The sequence below is a fragment of the Diceros bicornis genome, chromosome 39 (genome assembly GCF_020826845.1).
Source record: "Diceros bicornis minor isolate mBicDic1 chromosome 39, mDicBic1.mat.cur, whole genome shotgun sequence".
Classification (NCBI taxonomy): Eukaryota; Metazoa; Chordata; class Mammalia; order Perissodactyla; family Rhinocerotidae; genus Diceros; species Diceros bicornis.
In genome coordinates this window covers 5,042,863-5,059,987 of record NC_080778.1, presented here as the reverse complement: position 1 = coordinate 5,059,987, position 17,125 = coordinate 5,042,863, and the positions used below count along the sequence as shown (strand labels likewise).

General features: G+C 48.3%; 1 protein-coding gene across 2 annotated transcripts; it reads right to left on the bottom strand.

Moving 5' to 3' along the window:
* Positions 1-2,206: 2,206 nt before the first annotated feature.
* TBXT (T-box transcription factor T) lies at positions 2,207-11,495 on the bottom strand. 2 transcript variants are annotated; one of them, XM_058534017.1, is made up of 8 exons: positions 11,118-11,495; positions 10,353-10,617; positions 9,432-9,566; positions 8,575-8,636; positions 8,394-8,455; positions 6,576-6,752; positions 5,274-5,403; positions 2,207-3,186 (listed from the first exon to the last, which is right to left on the bottom strand). In XM_058534017.1, exons 1-8 carry the CDS (start codon positions 11,321-11,323, stop codon positions 2,913-2,915), a joined length of 1,311 nt encoding a protein of 436 aa, XP_058390000.1. In that variant the 5' UTR covers positions 11,324-11,495; the 3' UTR covers positions 2,207-2,912. The 2 variants fall into 2 exon arrangements, with proteins under 2 accessions (XP_058390000.1, XP_058390001.1); XM_058534018.1 differs by having other exon boundaries at positions 6,576-6,749.
* Positions 11,496-17,125: the final 5,630 nt, after the last annotated feature.

The window sequence follows — 17,125 nt, the reverse complement described above, 5'->3', positions numbered from 1 at the left end:
ATATTGCCATAATCCAAGTGTGGCGTCTTTATTATGGAGCACTATAATTTTCCAGTTTAGTAATACACAAGTTTTTAAAAATATAATATTATGCTAAAAAATAGAACTTTAGGTTTGGATCTCTTTAATTTTAGGTTAGCTAATAGTTTTATGGTTGGCTCTAATTTTAACCTGACTACAGATGCACCGTCTTAATCTTGTACAGACATCATTTATTCACTTACCCATATTCCTGGTCAGGAATGTGTTCACTACACATTCATCTTTTAAATACAATTTCAAAAAGTATTTTTCTTTTTAGAAGGCAGAATCCCTATCTGTTACCACCACCTCCCCTTCAAAAGAAAAAAGATAAAACAATCAGACCACACACATTAAAACAGTCACAGGGAATATTTTTTAAAGATCACTTTCACACATACAGGGGGTCAGTCCCTCCTATAACCCCCAAAGACATGGAGCTCAGATTGTATCGTTCCTTTTTAAAAATTGGGCTATATATTTTTTGTTCGTGAATAATTGAGAGCCTACCTGAATATTGGTGGAGAAATAATTCATAGGAATTTCCCTCCAGATGTGAAAGGACTTTGCATTCCAAATTAGGACAGATGGCCTAGGATCTCCACTCTGTTTCTCATATGCAGCAACATCTTACTAAGGGTTCCATAAATAGAGCTGGGGCTACAATTTGTTTTATTGGCTCAGAATCTGAACTACGATGCCTATAGCACAGGTTACCGTTTCCACCCGCTTTCCAAGATCATTATCTCTTTTATTGCTCACAACAACCCTGATAGACAAGAATTTTCTTTCTCCGTCTTTACAGATAAGGAACTTGACTCTCTGGAGTGGATAACTAAGTTTCCCGGGGTCCCACAGCAAGCGAGGCAAATAAATACTCAAATCCAGGTCTTTTGTACTAGATTGCAGGCTCTTTGCACTATATGCCCCACTGCATAACCAGAAAGACACTGTGTGGTTTATTAAAATATTAATACTTGAATTTGAACCTTTAAAAATTCAAACATGTTAAGACCACATCCATCTTCTGCATGTAAAATCATTCACCCCAACAAGACTCAAAGGTCCCTGGAGGAAGGGCCCCTGTGACTCAGTTTCTCACAGCTCCCAGGATGGGGCAGGGCTGTGTTCCCGGTGGTGCTCTCAAGGAACAACCCCTTAATAACCTCTGGCATGTGGGTCTCAGTTGCTCTTTAACACTCTTGAAGGCACGGGAAGAGGCGGGCACTGTGGTGGATCCTATGAACACAAAATCCTGGTCCCTGTCTGAAGAAGAGCAGTTTTCCATGAGGCGGGACCCCAGGGTGGCCCCATCTGTTCTCAGGATCCCTAGCCCTTCTCCAGCAGACCCCATGCCTGCCTGTGTAGGAGCCACAGTCCAGACTGGGTCCAGTTTTATTTCTCAATTCTACTTGGGCAGCGGTTTATTAACAAAATATTCTTCCAATATATTTATGTCAAGAAAGATCTGGTTTGGGATATTTCTACATATGACAAGCAATAAAACCTAGTAGTAATAAAACCCTAAGAAACGTTTAAGTGGCAAATAGTTTACAAGCAGCACGTCCCACTTGGAAAGCAGCCAGAAATACTCTAAAAATTCAGCTATTTACACTTAAATTCTAGTTTTACACTCTTGGAAAGCAAAGGTTCAAAATATCAAGCTGGAACAAGTAGGATCAAATTAAGGATTCTGCCACTAGATGGAGAAATTGCCCCAATCTAGCACAGGCACGGTTCTGGTTCACTGCTAGGAACACCAGCAGGAAAGATATTTACAAATGCCATATCTGTCAAACGACAGTGGCGACTACACCTTACATTTACAAACTGTAACTTTTTGTCAGCTCACTTGATTTCCTTTGCTTAAATCGGGTAGACAACCCCTATTAATCTTTACGGCATCAGTATGTTCTACATTCTGTCAATTATCCACATTCATGATTCAGTGTTGAGTATTTAAATCTCTTGAAAATCATTTAACATCTTTTGCATTTTTTTGGCAATTAGCACTGAGTAAATATACACAAGTTTCACTCCCAGTTCTGCAACTGATTAGATAAAAATATTAAAGTTCATAACAGGTTGAAATTCTTCTTTGGGACAAAGTCTTTACCACCAGCTATAACAAACAACAAAATCTCACCCAAAAAGAGAAGTGGTTTGAATAATAACTAGACCAACCAATTTTTGCATATTGCTTTTATTTTTGCAGAAAATTCTTTCTGCTGATTGTCTTTGGCTACTTTGTCAAAAGAAAGATATAAACAATTGTAGGTTTAACAATACAAAAGATTAGCTACCTATGCTCAGAATAAACACATTCTAGCTGGCAGAGCAGGCAAATTCCCATTTCAACTAAAATCTGTCCTCAACTCTGATATCATCCCGTCCTTCACAGCTCAGCTCTACCTATGACACCCGCCACAAAAGGGAGCTGAAAATTACTCAAAAGCAACAAGGAAGAGAATTAAAAGTGTGCTTTTTATCTTGCTAAAGTAGGACCAGTGGAGTTTACAAATTCTAAGGTGCCAAAGTCATCTACACGCTGTCTGAGAAACAAAAAAAAGTTTCTCGACCCTAGCAAATAATTTTTATTGTGAATCGTGGTGAATTAGGCCAACCACATTGTTTCCAGACTTGAATTCACCTGCAGCACAGAAATGACTCAGGGTGTCACAGCCACGGCAAACAATGGGCAACAGGTGGTGGTGGTGGGACTCCGGTAAATAGCAGGACATGTATTCCTCCTATTTTGAAGCGAGGTTAATAAGGCCTACTTCCTTCCCTTGACCCATGAAACTGTCGCTTTATACCTAGGAGATCAACCAAATCAATACTTGTTGCCGCAACAAAGAAGTCATCGCGTCTTCTAAGACTCAGGCCTTGATTCACATGGAAGGTGGCGACACGGGTGTCCATGAGGCTATCAGGCGGGCTTGGGCCGAGGCGTCGTACTGGCTGTCAGGAATGTCTGTGGCCGTGGCGGCCCCTTCATACAGCGGGGATCCCGAAGAGGAAGGAGCTGAGACTGTGTGGGCGAGGGGCGCGGAATGTGCGGAGGAGCCCCGGAAAAACTGGGCTCCCAGCCCGTTGGCCATCCCTGCCGTCTGAGCGCCTGGCGTGATGGTGCCGTTGCTCACAGACCACAGGCTGGGGTACTGACTGAAACAGAAAAAGGAAAAAGCACAGACAAGTCAGAGCCCTGGGAGGAGGCTCCAGACCAGCCACAGGAGGGGAAAACAGACACAGAAAATCCCATTCCTGATAGCCGGGTTGTATGGCGTCTTTCTTTCCAACAGGTCATTTCCCTGTGTTATTAACCACACTCTGAGCTGCACAGAAGGTATTGTCATATCTATTAACATGAAACAAGATCACTGGGAAGCTGACTAAAGAGGTTATTTACATACACATAGCTCCGGCTACAAAAGACTCTGGGCTGGTAGTTTTGTGCTCTTGTTCCGAATCCAAAATTCCAGATATACTGAATCAAATATTACAGAGGATGTGTGTCTGTGTCAGCTAGCATGCCCCAATTCTACTGCAGTGATCCTTATGATGGAGACAACACCCTCCTAAAACAGTAAGCTGTGAAAGGCATTCTTGATAGTAACTCCCACATAGGCACCATCCCTGCACTTTATCCTATAATGTCGATACAAATGTCAGCAAGAGGCTCTGCAGAAAGAAATGGACCTGGGAGTTAGATCCGGAAGCAAATCCCAATTCTGCCCTTAACTAGCTGTGTCACTTTAGATGTGGCCTGCAACTACTTTTGAGGCTGTTTCCCATTCTACGAAAGAAGGAGTTGGAAATAGGTATTAAATCCTCCAATCTAAAAACATAGATTTGAATAGCACTAAACCATGTTAAAATTGTGTTTTGAGAAAATTTCTTTTTCTTATAGAAGAGTCCTCCTTACAAATGAATAATGAGATCTTATGCTATATTGCGCTATTTTGTTTACCAAGCCATGTCCTGTATTTCAGAAGCGTTTAAACTTGCAAACAAGCCTGAGTTAATGGAAGTTACTATCCCCATTTTACAGATGAAAAGAAATGAGGCTCCGAGATGCCCAAATCTAGGGCTACTGAAATCCTCAGGTGGGGGCCCCATTGCCAGCAGCTTGTAACCTGCAAGTCATCCAATTTATCTCCAGGTTTCTAAGTGACCTCGGAACCCTTGAAAAGTTTGCTGGTTTCTGCATTGTTTGCTTTATTTTTAAGAGTAGACAATTAGATTCTTACTATAAAGAAATCATTTCCTAGACAAAAAGAATTAAGATCTTAGGCATATTGTGATATTCTATCTGCAATAAATTGCTTTGCTTTAACTTGTCTACAGATTCACTCTGCTCTGAGCCAACCACTTGTTAAATCATTTAATATCTTTGAGCCTAGCCTCATTGGAAAATGAGTGTTGACTTCTAGCTTTGTTAGTCTTTTATTATAATAATCCTATGAAGAAATGTGATACATTTACCAATCAGCTTGATTTTTTAAGCCAATCTTCCACTACATAATTTTCAAATTAAGAATAAAACAGTCATCATTCTTTACTAATTGTCAGTCTATATGTTAAAGACTTTGATCCTATATCCACAGAAAAGCCAACAAATTTATTTCCTTAATTTAATAGCTCCTGTCAAAAAATGTTCTGGAAACATTTCTTCAAAATTATTCGGCATATGTGTGTGGTGATGGGTTGTAATTAGTATTTGGGTGGTGAACATGATGTAATCTATGCAGAAATAGAAGTATAATGATGTACACCTGAAATTTATACAATGTTATAAACCAATGTTACTGCAATAAACAAAAAATTACAAAAAAAAAAGAAAATATTTGAAGAAAAAAAAAATTCACCTACTGACCCCAACAACGTGTAAAGACAGGCTGAAGTTATTTAGCATCTTTTTCTTGAAGAAAATGAAGCTTAGAGAGTTTAAGAGACTTGTCCATTATCTGACCTAGTAAACGGCATAGTCAGGATGGGGGCCTGTTTCCTTTCTTTACAGCCACCACTATGAGGCAGCCACCGGTCCTCCCAGAGAACAGACGAGCAGGACCTCACAGCAGTCATGTCACCTGGGATCTCAAGACACACCCGGCGAACAGTAGAATCATAAATAAAAACTCAACCACCCGCGGGTAAAGGGCAGGATAAAGACCAATGAATGAAAATGGCAGGAAGTCACAGGCACGCAGAGTTCCCAGGACGGTTCGCATCGTTCTCCAGATATACTTTACCTAGAGCCAGTAGGTGGACCGGTGTTAGGACTCATGGGGAGCATGCTGGTATGGGCAGGCATTCCGAGGCTGGACCAATTGTCATGGGATTGGAGCATGGATAAACATGCAGATGAATTGTCAGAATAGGCTACAGGATGTAAGAAAGTGTCGTTATTGATGGGGTCTTCCAAGAGCGACAAAAGGCAGTGAAATACTACCAATAACTAGAGCTACCCAACATGTAAACAAAATGTGTGTGCAGTATTAAATACAGAAGATAATGCACTAGCCAGCTTTACTGGTTATCAAAGGCTAATATTTATTGCCAAATGTATATATCTGAAAATATATCCCTAAACCCAAGCTTTTTCTTTATCATTAGATCAATAGCTGCCCTGTAGAAACGGAACCCCACTATCACTTGATTGGGGATGAATTATCTTTAAAAACAAAAATAAATGTAACTTTAACCTGCTTTTTCCCAAAGGATTATTTCTTAAGAACTGAAAAGGCTTTAGAAACCATTACTCCCGGCAAAATTTAAAATACAGTCTTCTAGCCTCGGGGTCTAGCCTCTGGTTGAAGAAGTCCCAACAAGTATTTCCTCACCAAACAAGCTCCTTTCATTTCAAACCAGCTTTAATGACTTAATTGTTTTATGGTGTTCATTAGCTTTTTTCCTCCTTTTGGAGCCAGACAAAACTAAGTCTAGGCATACCTGGTGTGAGAGAGAGGGAGTTAAAGGGATCTTGATGGTGCAGCCCAGTGTTCCTAATACTTAAGCCTGCATCGGGATCACCAGAGTACTTGTTAAAACAAACTGCATCTCCCCTGGAGCTTGTGATGCAGGAGTCTGGGGTAGTGTCCAGGTGATGCTGATGCTGCTGCTCTCAGCACCATACCTGGAGAATCATACCTGGTGGATCCCTTGGAGAATCATACTTGAATCTAGTCAAGCCAGTAATTTTTGTGCCTGGCTGACCCAACACCATCACTTTAGAGAGGTTCATAAAATATCCAAAATTGGGCCCCACCCCTGGAGCTGGGAGATGGACCCACAGTCCTGGAGTGAAAAAGCTCGAGCAATCACTGACACACATTCAGCACCAAAAGCCCTTGCTCTGGACCTCCCTGTGGCCAAGCCAGCAGTGGCGCGGACGTGAGAATGAAAGCTCCTCTTGAGCCACTAAAGAGCTGGGTTTGCATGTGGGTTCTGGAAGAGGTTCTGCTATCCTGCCCTCTGGACCCCCGCAAAAGGCCTTTCCAGAAGTGGTCTTCCAGCCACCCCAAACCCCTGGTCTACCTGGACCTAAGACTTACTTGGAGAATTGTTGCGATGCGCGTAAGGGTTGGGGTAGGGGGACGGACGGTGGTTCCTCAGGGCGGTGTACCTTTCACAGCCGTGCGAAGAGGGAAGCGAGAGGGGGCCTCCAAACTGAGGGTGGGGGGTGGCAGGTGGACACAGGGTGCTGGTTCCAGGAATAAGCCACCCCCCTGCTGTGAGAAAAGAATGCTGGGTAACTGGCATTTGCATTACCTCCATGATTGGAGGGATGACAGAGCTGAGACCAGGGATTGTGGATCTTTTCCTTAGTCCCAGATGAGGTGAGGATTCCTGGTGTTAACCCTGAGTACCCTAAGGCTTTGTGGGCATCAGCTCCACACTAGAGGCCACAGGTACCAAGGTTTCCAAACCCACAGAGCACCTGAGAAAACCCGGGGGACCCCAGCCTCACCAACACCTGCTGCTTCCTCAACGGCTCTCATTGGAACCCCCACCCCCATGCCCACCCCCAGAATCCTCCCGACCTCTTATGGGATTTTCCGTCCCCCGGGGAAGTCAGCTTTCAGCTCCTAACTGCTTAGATGAATAAAAGGTCAAAACAGACAAAATTCAGAGCCAGACACCCTCAAGACACACAGGGCTGGCCATGCCAGTCGTGTGCCTCTGTCTTCCCCTCCCCTTGCTCCCACCACCCACACAGCCCTTCCCAGGAGCTGTCGTCCTTGCCCCAGGGGCACCCATTTTCTGCTTTTCTTTTGTTTTAGGCTCTCATTCTCCCCCCGCCCACACACACATCAGTCAGAAAATCACATCAATCAGAAAATCATCCCAACACTGTCCTGTCCTCCTCTAAAATTCCAATTTCTTCTCCATTCTTTTTTTTTTTTTATCTTTTTTAATTCAGAAAAGCAAACTTTAGGGGGTTAACTACTCTAGCTCCAATTTCCCAACTACAAATAATTCTTCAGACAACATTTAAATGAGCGAAGGGTCCAGATGTGCCCACAAAGACTGGGCCCCGTCACTGCCCAGAGCAGTTGTTCGTGGTCTCTTCTTACATGGCTGTCTATGAGCCACTTTAGGAGACTGTCACATGGGCCTAGAAGATGATTTTAAAAATACAGTGCAGAACACAATTCTTTGAGGAGTGTGCCATGCCGGTTCATCCAGCCTCTTGAAGTGACTAGGAAACACTAACTTATCTCTCTTAACAATGTCCTTGTGTGGAGGGCTGGACAAAGCAGTTACTCCTGCCACTATCTAGACCCATATCGCTTGGCATGCAAATCCTAAAGGCAGCTAGACTTAAAGCAGACTTTCCCCATCTTATGAGCAACTGTTTCCGCCAAAAGCAGCACGAGTTGATGGAACATGCCCAGAACCAAAGTGGGTTAAGAGAAAAACCACATTTGTTCATAAGCCGAAGATGGTCCCTCGGTTTTCAATCATTAACAAAAATAGAAACCATCTCAAAATGGATATAACGAGCTAGGTTCTCCTCTTGCCCAACGCAGCAGAGTCACCCACCAAGGTCTCACCAACCCATCCCAGCCATGGTTGGAGCCAAACCAAAAAGCCCAGGTAAATCCTCCCCAGACTTCTCTGTCAAGAGTCCCACAGGCTGGGTGAGCTTCCACACCCCCTAGTCAGAGCAGAGGTTGAAAACCAGTAAGTTGAAGACCAGTAGTAACATAGCTTCAACATCATGGGGCCATGTCCCTTGCACAGCGGGAAGGAGAGTCTGCTCCCCAGCCACACCCAGAAACTCGCTGTCTGCTCCATCTCCAGCTTCTAGCTCTCAGCAGTCTAATCCCAAAACAAGGTACACTGGGGCAGAGCACAACAAACCGTACATTGGGAGTACCCAGATTGCTGGCTGTCTCCAGGTTCTTCCATCATATCTTTATGATCACTTCTGTCAAAAAAGTGTATCAAATTGTCAAAAAGGAGAACATTCAGAAAATAATACTTGCCGCAATATTTCATCTTTCTGCATATTTCTTTGCCCAAAGGGTATAGTTAGAATTCTCTCACCTTTCCTTTGCATCAAGGAAAGCTTTTGCAAATGGATTGTATTTAATTTTAAGAGCTGTGATCTGGAAAACAAGAAATTGCACTTACTGGTATAGTACTCATTAGCCAGAGGATTTAATTTCGCACCAAGGAATTGGGAAACACCAGTACCCCCTTTAAATATTCAAATATAATCAGACTTCTTTCCAGGTGTATTTTTCTATTTGTGTCTGAAATGACTGAGTAATTGTAATATTTCATAAAGAATAGCATATTTATGAGAAGTTTTTAAATGCCGATTTTCTGAGTGGGATTCACAATAAATTGAACCTACTACTGACAATATTCTGCGTGCATAAATCAAACAAACATGGCCCAAAACATAAACTAGATCCGCTTAAGAAATAGTGGTCTGCTAGTTCTAGTTGGCAGTCAACACTGACAACTTAACCCGCTCATCACAAAATGTCTGTACTCTGAGGTTAGACTTAGATGTAGATTTACAGGCACCTAAGCAGTAGTCTGAATCTAGCTGATTCTTCACACTGCACAGGTCTGGAGAGTTGCCCTCCCACACTTTCAGGAAGATTTCCAAAGTAAAGAGATGCCTGTTTCTCACTCAAGTCTTGTTCTCAACAAATTCTCATAGAGCTTCATCTAAGTGTTTCAATCATCTTTTCATTTTGCCCATTTAATTGATGTTTCTAGTTTTGGATACTCTTACAGAGAATTAAAGGGAAAAAAATGCTTGAATTACTTTAAACTCTTCTCGCCTCTGTCCCAATTTTATAGTTATGGTGAATTATTTGAAAAGGCAGTCTGAAGTACACTAACCACACATAATCTCCAAGAATGCTCCCTCCCTGCATCCCTCTCACCTCCTCATTCTGATAAGCCGTCACAGCGATGAACTGTGTCTCTGGGAAGCAGTGGCTGGTGATCATGCGCTGCGGACCCCCAACTCTCACTATGTGGATTCGAGGCTCATACTTATGTAAGGAGTTCAACATGATCTGAAGGAGACAGAAATACGGGAGCCGTGACCATCACAGTCCTACCATTAAGACCACAGAATATCCATTTGTCCTGCTGTTGAGAAGTAAAATACATCCAAGATCCAGAAAATCCTGCAGCTCACAAAAAGATGTCTTTACTGCTGAAGCTGGCGGGTTTCCCAGCAAGGTGCTGCTTCCCATGACTAGTTTGGGAAAAGGAATGTGAGATGTTACACACCATTAAAGGCAATGAAGGCCCATCACAAAATCCTTTGACCTAGTAGAATAAAATTCTAAGGCTTCCGCCAGGGCTATAGACGTCTTTAAATATCTGAGCTTGTTTGCAGCTTGCTGGGACACGGGGTCTCCCAGGGACAATCCCCAAGTAAAGAACGTTCTTTAGAAAAGGACAAATGTACAAGTTTGTTGAGACTTCAAGCAGTAAATGCTGTGACACATATTTAGATTTAAAGTGACTGTTTATCTTGGAGGCTATTATTTTCTCTACTCCTGGGAAAGTTCAGGGCTAGAATGAAGAAGTTCCCGCACAGTTTGAGACCCGCCGGAGTGTTCAGAGGTGAGGTTTTGCGCCCTCTCCCAGCTCTCCAGGCCTTGCTGTTACCATCATCAGTTTACCATAAACAACGCTGAGGGCTTCGTGGAGGAAGGCTGTGGCAGTCTCCCCAGGGCAGATGTCACCTTCCGTGCAAGCAGGTCCCTTCCAAGACTTGCCACGCAAAAGGTACGGACCCGCGGGCCCCTCTTCGCGCCGTCCCCGCCCTCCGCGGGCTCCATCACACCTACCTGGCCCCCTCCGTTGAGCTTGTTGGTGAGCTTGACTTTGCTGAAGGAGACCGGCGCCTTCATCCAGTGCGCCCCGAAGTTGGGGGAGTCGGGGTGGATGTAGACACAGCTGGGCGCCTGCGGCTCGGGCTTGCCCCCCGGCACCCACTCCCCGTTCACGTACTTCCAGCGGTGGTTGTCGGCCGCCACGAAGTCCAGCAGGAAGGAGTACATGGCGTTGGGGTCCAGGCCAGACACGTTCACCTTCAGCACTGGGAACATCCTCCTGGAAAGGAAGGAGCGCAGCAGGAGGACCCTGGATCTGACCCGTTAGACCCAAGGCAGAAAGATTGGGACAGAGGCATCTGTCCTTTCGGGGCAAAGGGGAGACCCCTTGGGAACAGTCAAAGGGGACTCCCAAGCTCCCCCTTCCCAGAGCCCTCCTAGGTCCCAGGCTTCCTCCACACTATCCCCGGCTCCGGAGGCAGAGGCGGAGAGGACCCAGGCAGGGGTTTCAGCAGCCGGGCCAAGCCGGGCGGGCAAGCGTGGGCGCGGGTCTGGGAGACTCCTCCTCGGAGCGTCTCCTCCCCAGCCTCCGCGGAGACAACCCCAGAAGAGTGACGATTAGGGGCCACAAGGGTCTGTTCCGATCCCGAGCAGAAACGAGCAAAAAGACTTCCACCAGGAGAAAGTTTTCGACAGTAAGGAGCTTTCCAGGAGCCCCGCCCTCCCATCCCGGCCAGCCCAAGTGCGTGGCGCACGCCGGGGCTCCGGCCGCGCACCCACCTGCCGTTCTTGGTGACGATCATCTCGTTGGTGAGCTGCTTGAAGCGCAGCCACAGCTCGCTCTCCTCCAGGCCCACGCGCAGCTCGCGCTCCGTGGGGTCGCCCTTCTCGCTGCCCGCCTGCAGCTCGCTCTCCACGGCGCTCAGCAGGTGGTCCACTCGGTGCTGCAGGCTCTTCCCTGCGCCCTCCGTGCCTGGGGAGCTCATCCTCCCGCCCGCCCCCTCCCCACCTCCCCCCGGAGCCCCGACTCGCTACCCGAGAGCCACCTTCACCCCAGTCGGCGGCCGCTTTTCCAAGAAAAGGGGCCGCTCGGGCCAAGACCCGCGACGGAGCCCGGGTCCCAGCACAGACCCGGGAGGAGGGCGAGGACGGAGATCTGGGGGGGGAGGGGGCGGGGGAAAGGGGTGGGGGGGAAGGTTATTCCACTTGAACTCCCTCAAGGCGCGACTAGAGTAGGTCTCTGGGGAGAGAAAATCGATCCCCTCCCCATAAATAGAGCCGCGGTGGCCGTGGAGGGGGGCGCGGCGGATTGGGCCGTACGCCCTTTGAAGTGCCAAGGTAGCTGCCCATTGGCCGCGCGCGGCCATATCAGACCCGGCCCGGCAGGCTGAGGAGGCCGGGGGCCAACAATGGGCTCCCGCGCCTGTTTCATGTAAATCCGGGGCCCCGGCCCAGCCCCTACACCTCCGCCCTCCCCCAAATGTTTGCACCTCCATCAAAGCGGCGGGGCGGGCCCGCGGGCCGGGAGGAGGTCGGGGGCGGGGTGGGGGTGGAGGAGCCGGGCTCCTGAGCTCGCCCCGGCCCGCACGTCCCCGAGGGGCTGCCCGGCCGCCCGCGACGCTCCCCAACTCCGGCTCGCGGGGCGCTCCTCGCTCTCCAAGCGCACCCCCGATCCCGCAGGTGTGCGCCAACCGGGAGTCGCACCGCGGCGCTCACCTGCGCCCTGGCCCGCTGACCTCCGTTCCCCGCCAGCGACCAGCGCGCACAGCCGGGCTTAAGGGCGCTCCTTGTCTGCCTCTCCCGGGTCGGGCTGGTCTCGCTCCTCCTCGCCCCGCGGCGCATCAGGTGGCTTCACCAACACCCACCACCGTGGATCAGCCCACCCGTCGTCCCCTGTTCCCCGCGGCCTTCACCTGTCTGGAAGGGAAGCCCCGCGCGCTCGGCGTCTCTGCCCATGAAAGAAACAGACGAAAATCAACCAAACGACCCCTTTTTGGAAGTTTTCTCGCTTCCCATATAAGAACAGGACTTTCATGACCAGGGCTGCTCGTGCACTGACTGACCTGGGAGTCTGCTTGGGGTCTGTGGTCTGGTCTTTGTTTTTGCGGAGGGTGGGAGTGTGAGGGGGCTGGCCCGGGTGATCCCCCGCCAGCGGGGTTCGAGGTGCGCTTCCCAGTCGGGCCCGGCCCGGCCACCGTGCCCGGCGGTGTGGGGAGCGGCCAGTTTATTACCTTTCTGTGAGAACCTCGACGAGGAGAGCGAAGGAAAGGTGACAATGAGCAGGAAATAGTTCAACAGAGTCTCTTTCAACAATAACCTTCCTCCTAAAATGGGAGCCCACGCAGGGGGAAGGAAGCTCTGTGTCTGAGCGCTGGCTGTGCGCCTCGGAACCCCTTGCCCACCGCTCTCACAAGAGCGGGTGGTTCCAGCCTCAGTTTCCCGGTCTTCTTCCCGCGCACCCCTCCCCACAGCCTCTGGGAAAAGCCCGTGCATCGAGTGGGGCACCCAATTCAGAACAGCCCTGTGTCCTAGCAAGAGGGCTCTCCGGGCAGAACAAGAAATCTGCACCTAGCGCTAACTCTTCCCTGCCCGGCGTCTGGCCGGGCTCGCTCGGGGTGGAGAATTATGAGGGAAACTGCCCGAGGGACCTGGGCTGGGACTCGGAGGACCAGCCCGCCTCTGCCTTCCAGGAGCCTGCTCCCGCAGGGCACCGGCCGCCCCCCGGGTGGGATGAGCTCGCTTCCAGGGCTTCTTTTCCGCCCATCTCCAAATGGAGACTGAGGAGTCGGGAAGCCTGGCGCACCTCGCTACTGTCCTCATCTCTGTTTCTTTTGTTGTCTAGGATACATGAAATGCCCAGGGGGCTGACCCGACGGGGGAAGGTTCCTTCTGGAAAGAGGCACCAAAAGGACCTCATTTGCTCCTAGCGCCGACCCTCCAGAACGGCCTTCCACCCGGCTCTTCGGGCCGTGGGCTCTGAGGGGCTTGTGTGTGTGTGTGTTTCTTGAGAAAATTCAAATATCTGTAGTGTCACCTATGGAGCCTAAGACCCCCGAGTCTCCGCACTCAGCATAAAGGGGAAAGGCGGGGTGAGGTGGAGGAAGAAGGGTGGGTCCCAGGCAGTGGAGGAGCTCCGAAACGCTCCTGACGCTCCTCGACCCCTAAGGCGGGAGCTATCGTGGCGCTGACCACTCGGGGGTCGATTTTTCCAAAGTCCAGAAGAGCTCGTGAAGACTGGGGTGTTTACCAGGTCGCTCCAGGACTGTGGTTCTGATTTCAGTTCAGCTCCACAAACAGGAGCCGGCACGGTCAAATATGAATAAAACGCCGGCAGGAAAGAAAGTTACGTTTCAAACATGCGCAGTGATATTGCTACCCTCCACGAATGGAGTCCGAAGTCTTCAAGAGCAAGATCCAGAAATCTGACCACAGGAGTGGGGGCGTCCCAGGCTGGAAGTTACTGACTGCTCCATAGCTGGGGAGCATGTCTCGTCCTTCACAACCGATTATTTTTCTTCTCCTTTCTGTGCCTGATTTTCTGGATCTTTGTTTCTTAGTTCTCAGGACAGCGTCTCCACTCTCTCGGCCTTTTCAATGAAGGCTGCAGTGCATGACAGTTTACAGCCAAAAACTTCCTCCGGCCCAGCTATAAAGAATTCCCAGTTAATAACAACGTGCTTCCTTGCGGGGAGGAGGGGCTGAGGCACTTCTAGCTGTTTCTCTCCCAACGTCTGTCTCTTCTTGGGAAGAAGCCCAGCCATTCAGGGAAAATAAGAAAAGGCCTTATGGCTGGGCCTCAGGGTGCAACTGGTCCCCCCCACACACAAAATAACTTAAGAAACACTTACAAGAAATCACGGGCGTGCACACACACACACACACACACACCCCTCAATTCCCAGAGAGGTAGTTTTCTCCAGGCCCAACACTTCTCAAGCAACAAAACCATTTGTCTTTTAGGAGCAAGTATCACCGGTGCTGTAAGAGGCTCAAGGCCAGCCAGAGCAGGGGACAGCATCGTGGGACCCTTACCATGCACTCCAGTTCCCACTTTCTGGAAGAAAAAATAATTTTCTGATCACATAATTTGAGCTTACTGTAGAATATACTATATATATCTGTATATACATAATATGTGTGTGTATGTGGAAATAAAAACCTCAAGCTCTGTTCACTGTTCGTATTTGGGCGGATTTTCCTCACCTTTTTTCATTTTGTTCTTCTGGTGAGTTCTTCCTCTCCTCCTGGTTAAGCAGACTTGACAAAAGCACTTGCAAGTCCTAAATTGAAGACAACATGTAAAGGTGCTTCACAGCAAATCACTTCTGTCACAGTTGGCTTATTTGTCTTGCCTGTTGAAAGAAACCCAATGAATTTTGTCACGGTTTTTAAAGTTGCATGATATAATTCTTCAGACTCCTTAGCATTGAAAATTTTAAAAGGCCATTGGGTTGTTTGGGGCATCTCTGGTTTGTGGGAAAGAACAAAATCATGTTTTTTGAAGTCTTTTTCTGAGTCCAATGGCCCAACTCTGCCAACTCAGACTCTCCTCTGAGCTTTGTGATGCTTGTCCAGAGCTGCAGGGGAAGGGTGTGGCCTTTGCAGATGCAGGGTTGGATGACCATCAGCTGAAGGAAGCACTTCAAGACCCAGCCCATCCTTGATACACATTCTGAGCCGCCGCGCTTTGTCACACACGACAGTGTACGGTTTCGTGACGGGAGGTCACATGTTAAAAACAAACCAGCCTGAATGCTTGGGGTTATGACATTTCTCCTTAAGGTTCCAGTGCAGCTGCTCCAGGCCCCTTGGAACTCAAGGCTGCAGAGGAGAAAGCTGTGGGCAGCTGGACTAGGGTCCCTCACGTGGCAGGTAGCTTGAGAGCTTTCTGTCCGGATACTTAGTTTTCCAATCCTTGTAGTTCACAGGCTTCTTCCCGATGTATTCCAGCGAGATCTCTTTTCCCTGATTTCTCTTGGAGTGCAGGGCAGGCCCTCTCGACAGTCTCTGCAGTTGTGACTCACTGGTAGCAGGTTCAGCTGTTCTGTTTCTTCCTCGGGGTTATCTGTACTTCCAAATCCGGTCACCCTTGCCTGTCCCCAGCTTCTCCCACCTTCTCCCCTGGTTTCACCTCTCAGACCTTCTGCCTGTATTAAGCGCCTTGTGAAAGGTTTTTTCCACACCACCCTGTCAAGTCACCTCAGTGTCACTTTTGGTGTTTACGGCCTCCCTTGCAGATTTTATTTCTCCGTTGAAGCTTTGGTTTTCTAACAGTCCCCACTTCCTCCATGTCCCGGGTCCCCTTCTCCCGCTACCTTCTATCTCACCCTGCTCCTCAAGGCTCTGTTTCTGTTTCTGAGAGGCCGTGGTTTTCCGTCTTACTGAGAAGGCCAAACAGTTTTCTGAATTTATCTTCCGGATCCTGTCTATTATTTCCCGAGGCTGCGTCTCCTTTGAGTCTATGAAGCACCCCCTTAGCCCTATCCCTTGGCCCCAAGCTCTTTTCTTTTCCCACATTCTCCTCTTAACTAGGGGCCGTCTCCCCAGCCGGCTGCCAGCCCGTGGATCACTCTCCGTGGACCCTGTTGTGGAGGACGCTGCCATCACAGCTACCCTGTGAGATAGTAGACGGACGTGCAGGGTCTGTGTTACTCACCGTGAAACCAGCCCTTGGCCTGTGGAGGGGACTCGACAGGTTCCTAGTGACGACTGGCTTGGCAAAACTGGAAGGCAGCTAGCCTGTGTCTCTAGGAGGAGCAGGAGCCACCGTTCTCCAAATCCCCCTGGGCACGTGCTGTGGGGCATTTTAACAACACTGGACTGGCATTTACCCTTGACGTTTACTAAAATGCAATCCATGGAAGCTAGAGTCGTCTTTCTTTCTTTAGTCATGCACTCATCAATTCAAATCGTCAACTGTCTTGAAGACAGTAAAGGAAGGATTCCCAATGGAAATTGTGTATCAAATGAGACCTAAAAAATGAGTAGAAATGAACTCTTCCCAGCGAAACAATGAAGGTGAAGGGAATAGGAATGTCATTCCAGTGGTAAAAGTACTCAAGAAATCCTGGCTGGGGACTCTACTCCATCATTTAATTAACGATTATATGTAATACTACTGGAACTTCTCTTTCTCCTTAGTTTGGAAAACTTTAGTTTGGAAAATCCTATTTTGGCACTAAATGAAATCTAGAGTCCCAAATCAATTCTCTTGTAGAAAAGAATATTGGAAATAAATGCAGGCAGATGTCTGTATGTACCTGCTTATGCTGGACAGGCTCTAACTGCTGTAATCACTGTTTAGCAGGAAAAGTAGACATTGTCTAAAGTTGTGACAAGTTGTGACGTTGCTATGAAAGGGCTTGTTACTGCAGGCTCTGAGATTCTGCGATTCTGCGGCCTCACATTGCCCAGAGGAAGCAGAGACAGCTTGGGGATGCAGGGCCCTGGGGAGAGGGCAGCGCTTCGGGCCAGTAGTGGAAGGGAGGCAGCTCTTTCTGTGGAAGAACCAAACGATATGAGTACGGCTGGACTGGACCCAGAACGTGAGGACATGCAGGGACCCTGGAGAGCTGAGGATGCCGAGTGCTTCGGGGTTTTTATGTGCCTGATTCTGGAGCAAAGATGAAAACAACAACCAAGAGAAAGTCGACTTTTAATGACAGTAGAGTCTCAAAAGGCACAACCACCTGTTTGATAAGAACGAGTGGGACGCTAAGGCAGGAGGGCCAAGCCTGGCAGGAAATTTTATGGTGAGACAGACGTGCCAAGTGTGTGACACGGGAAGA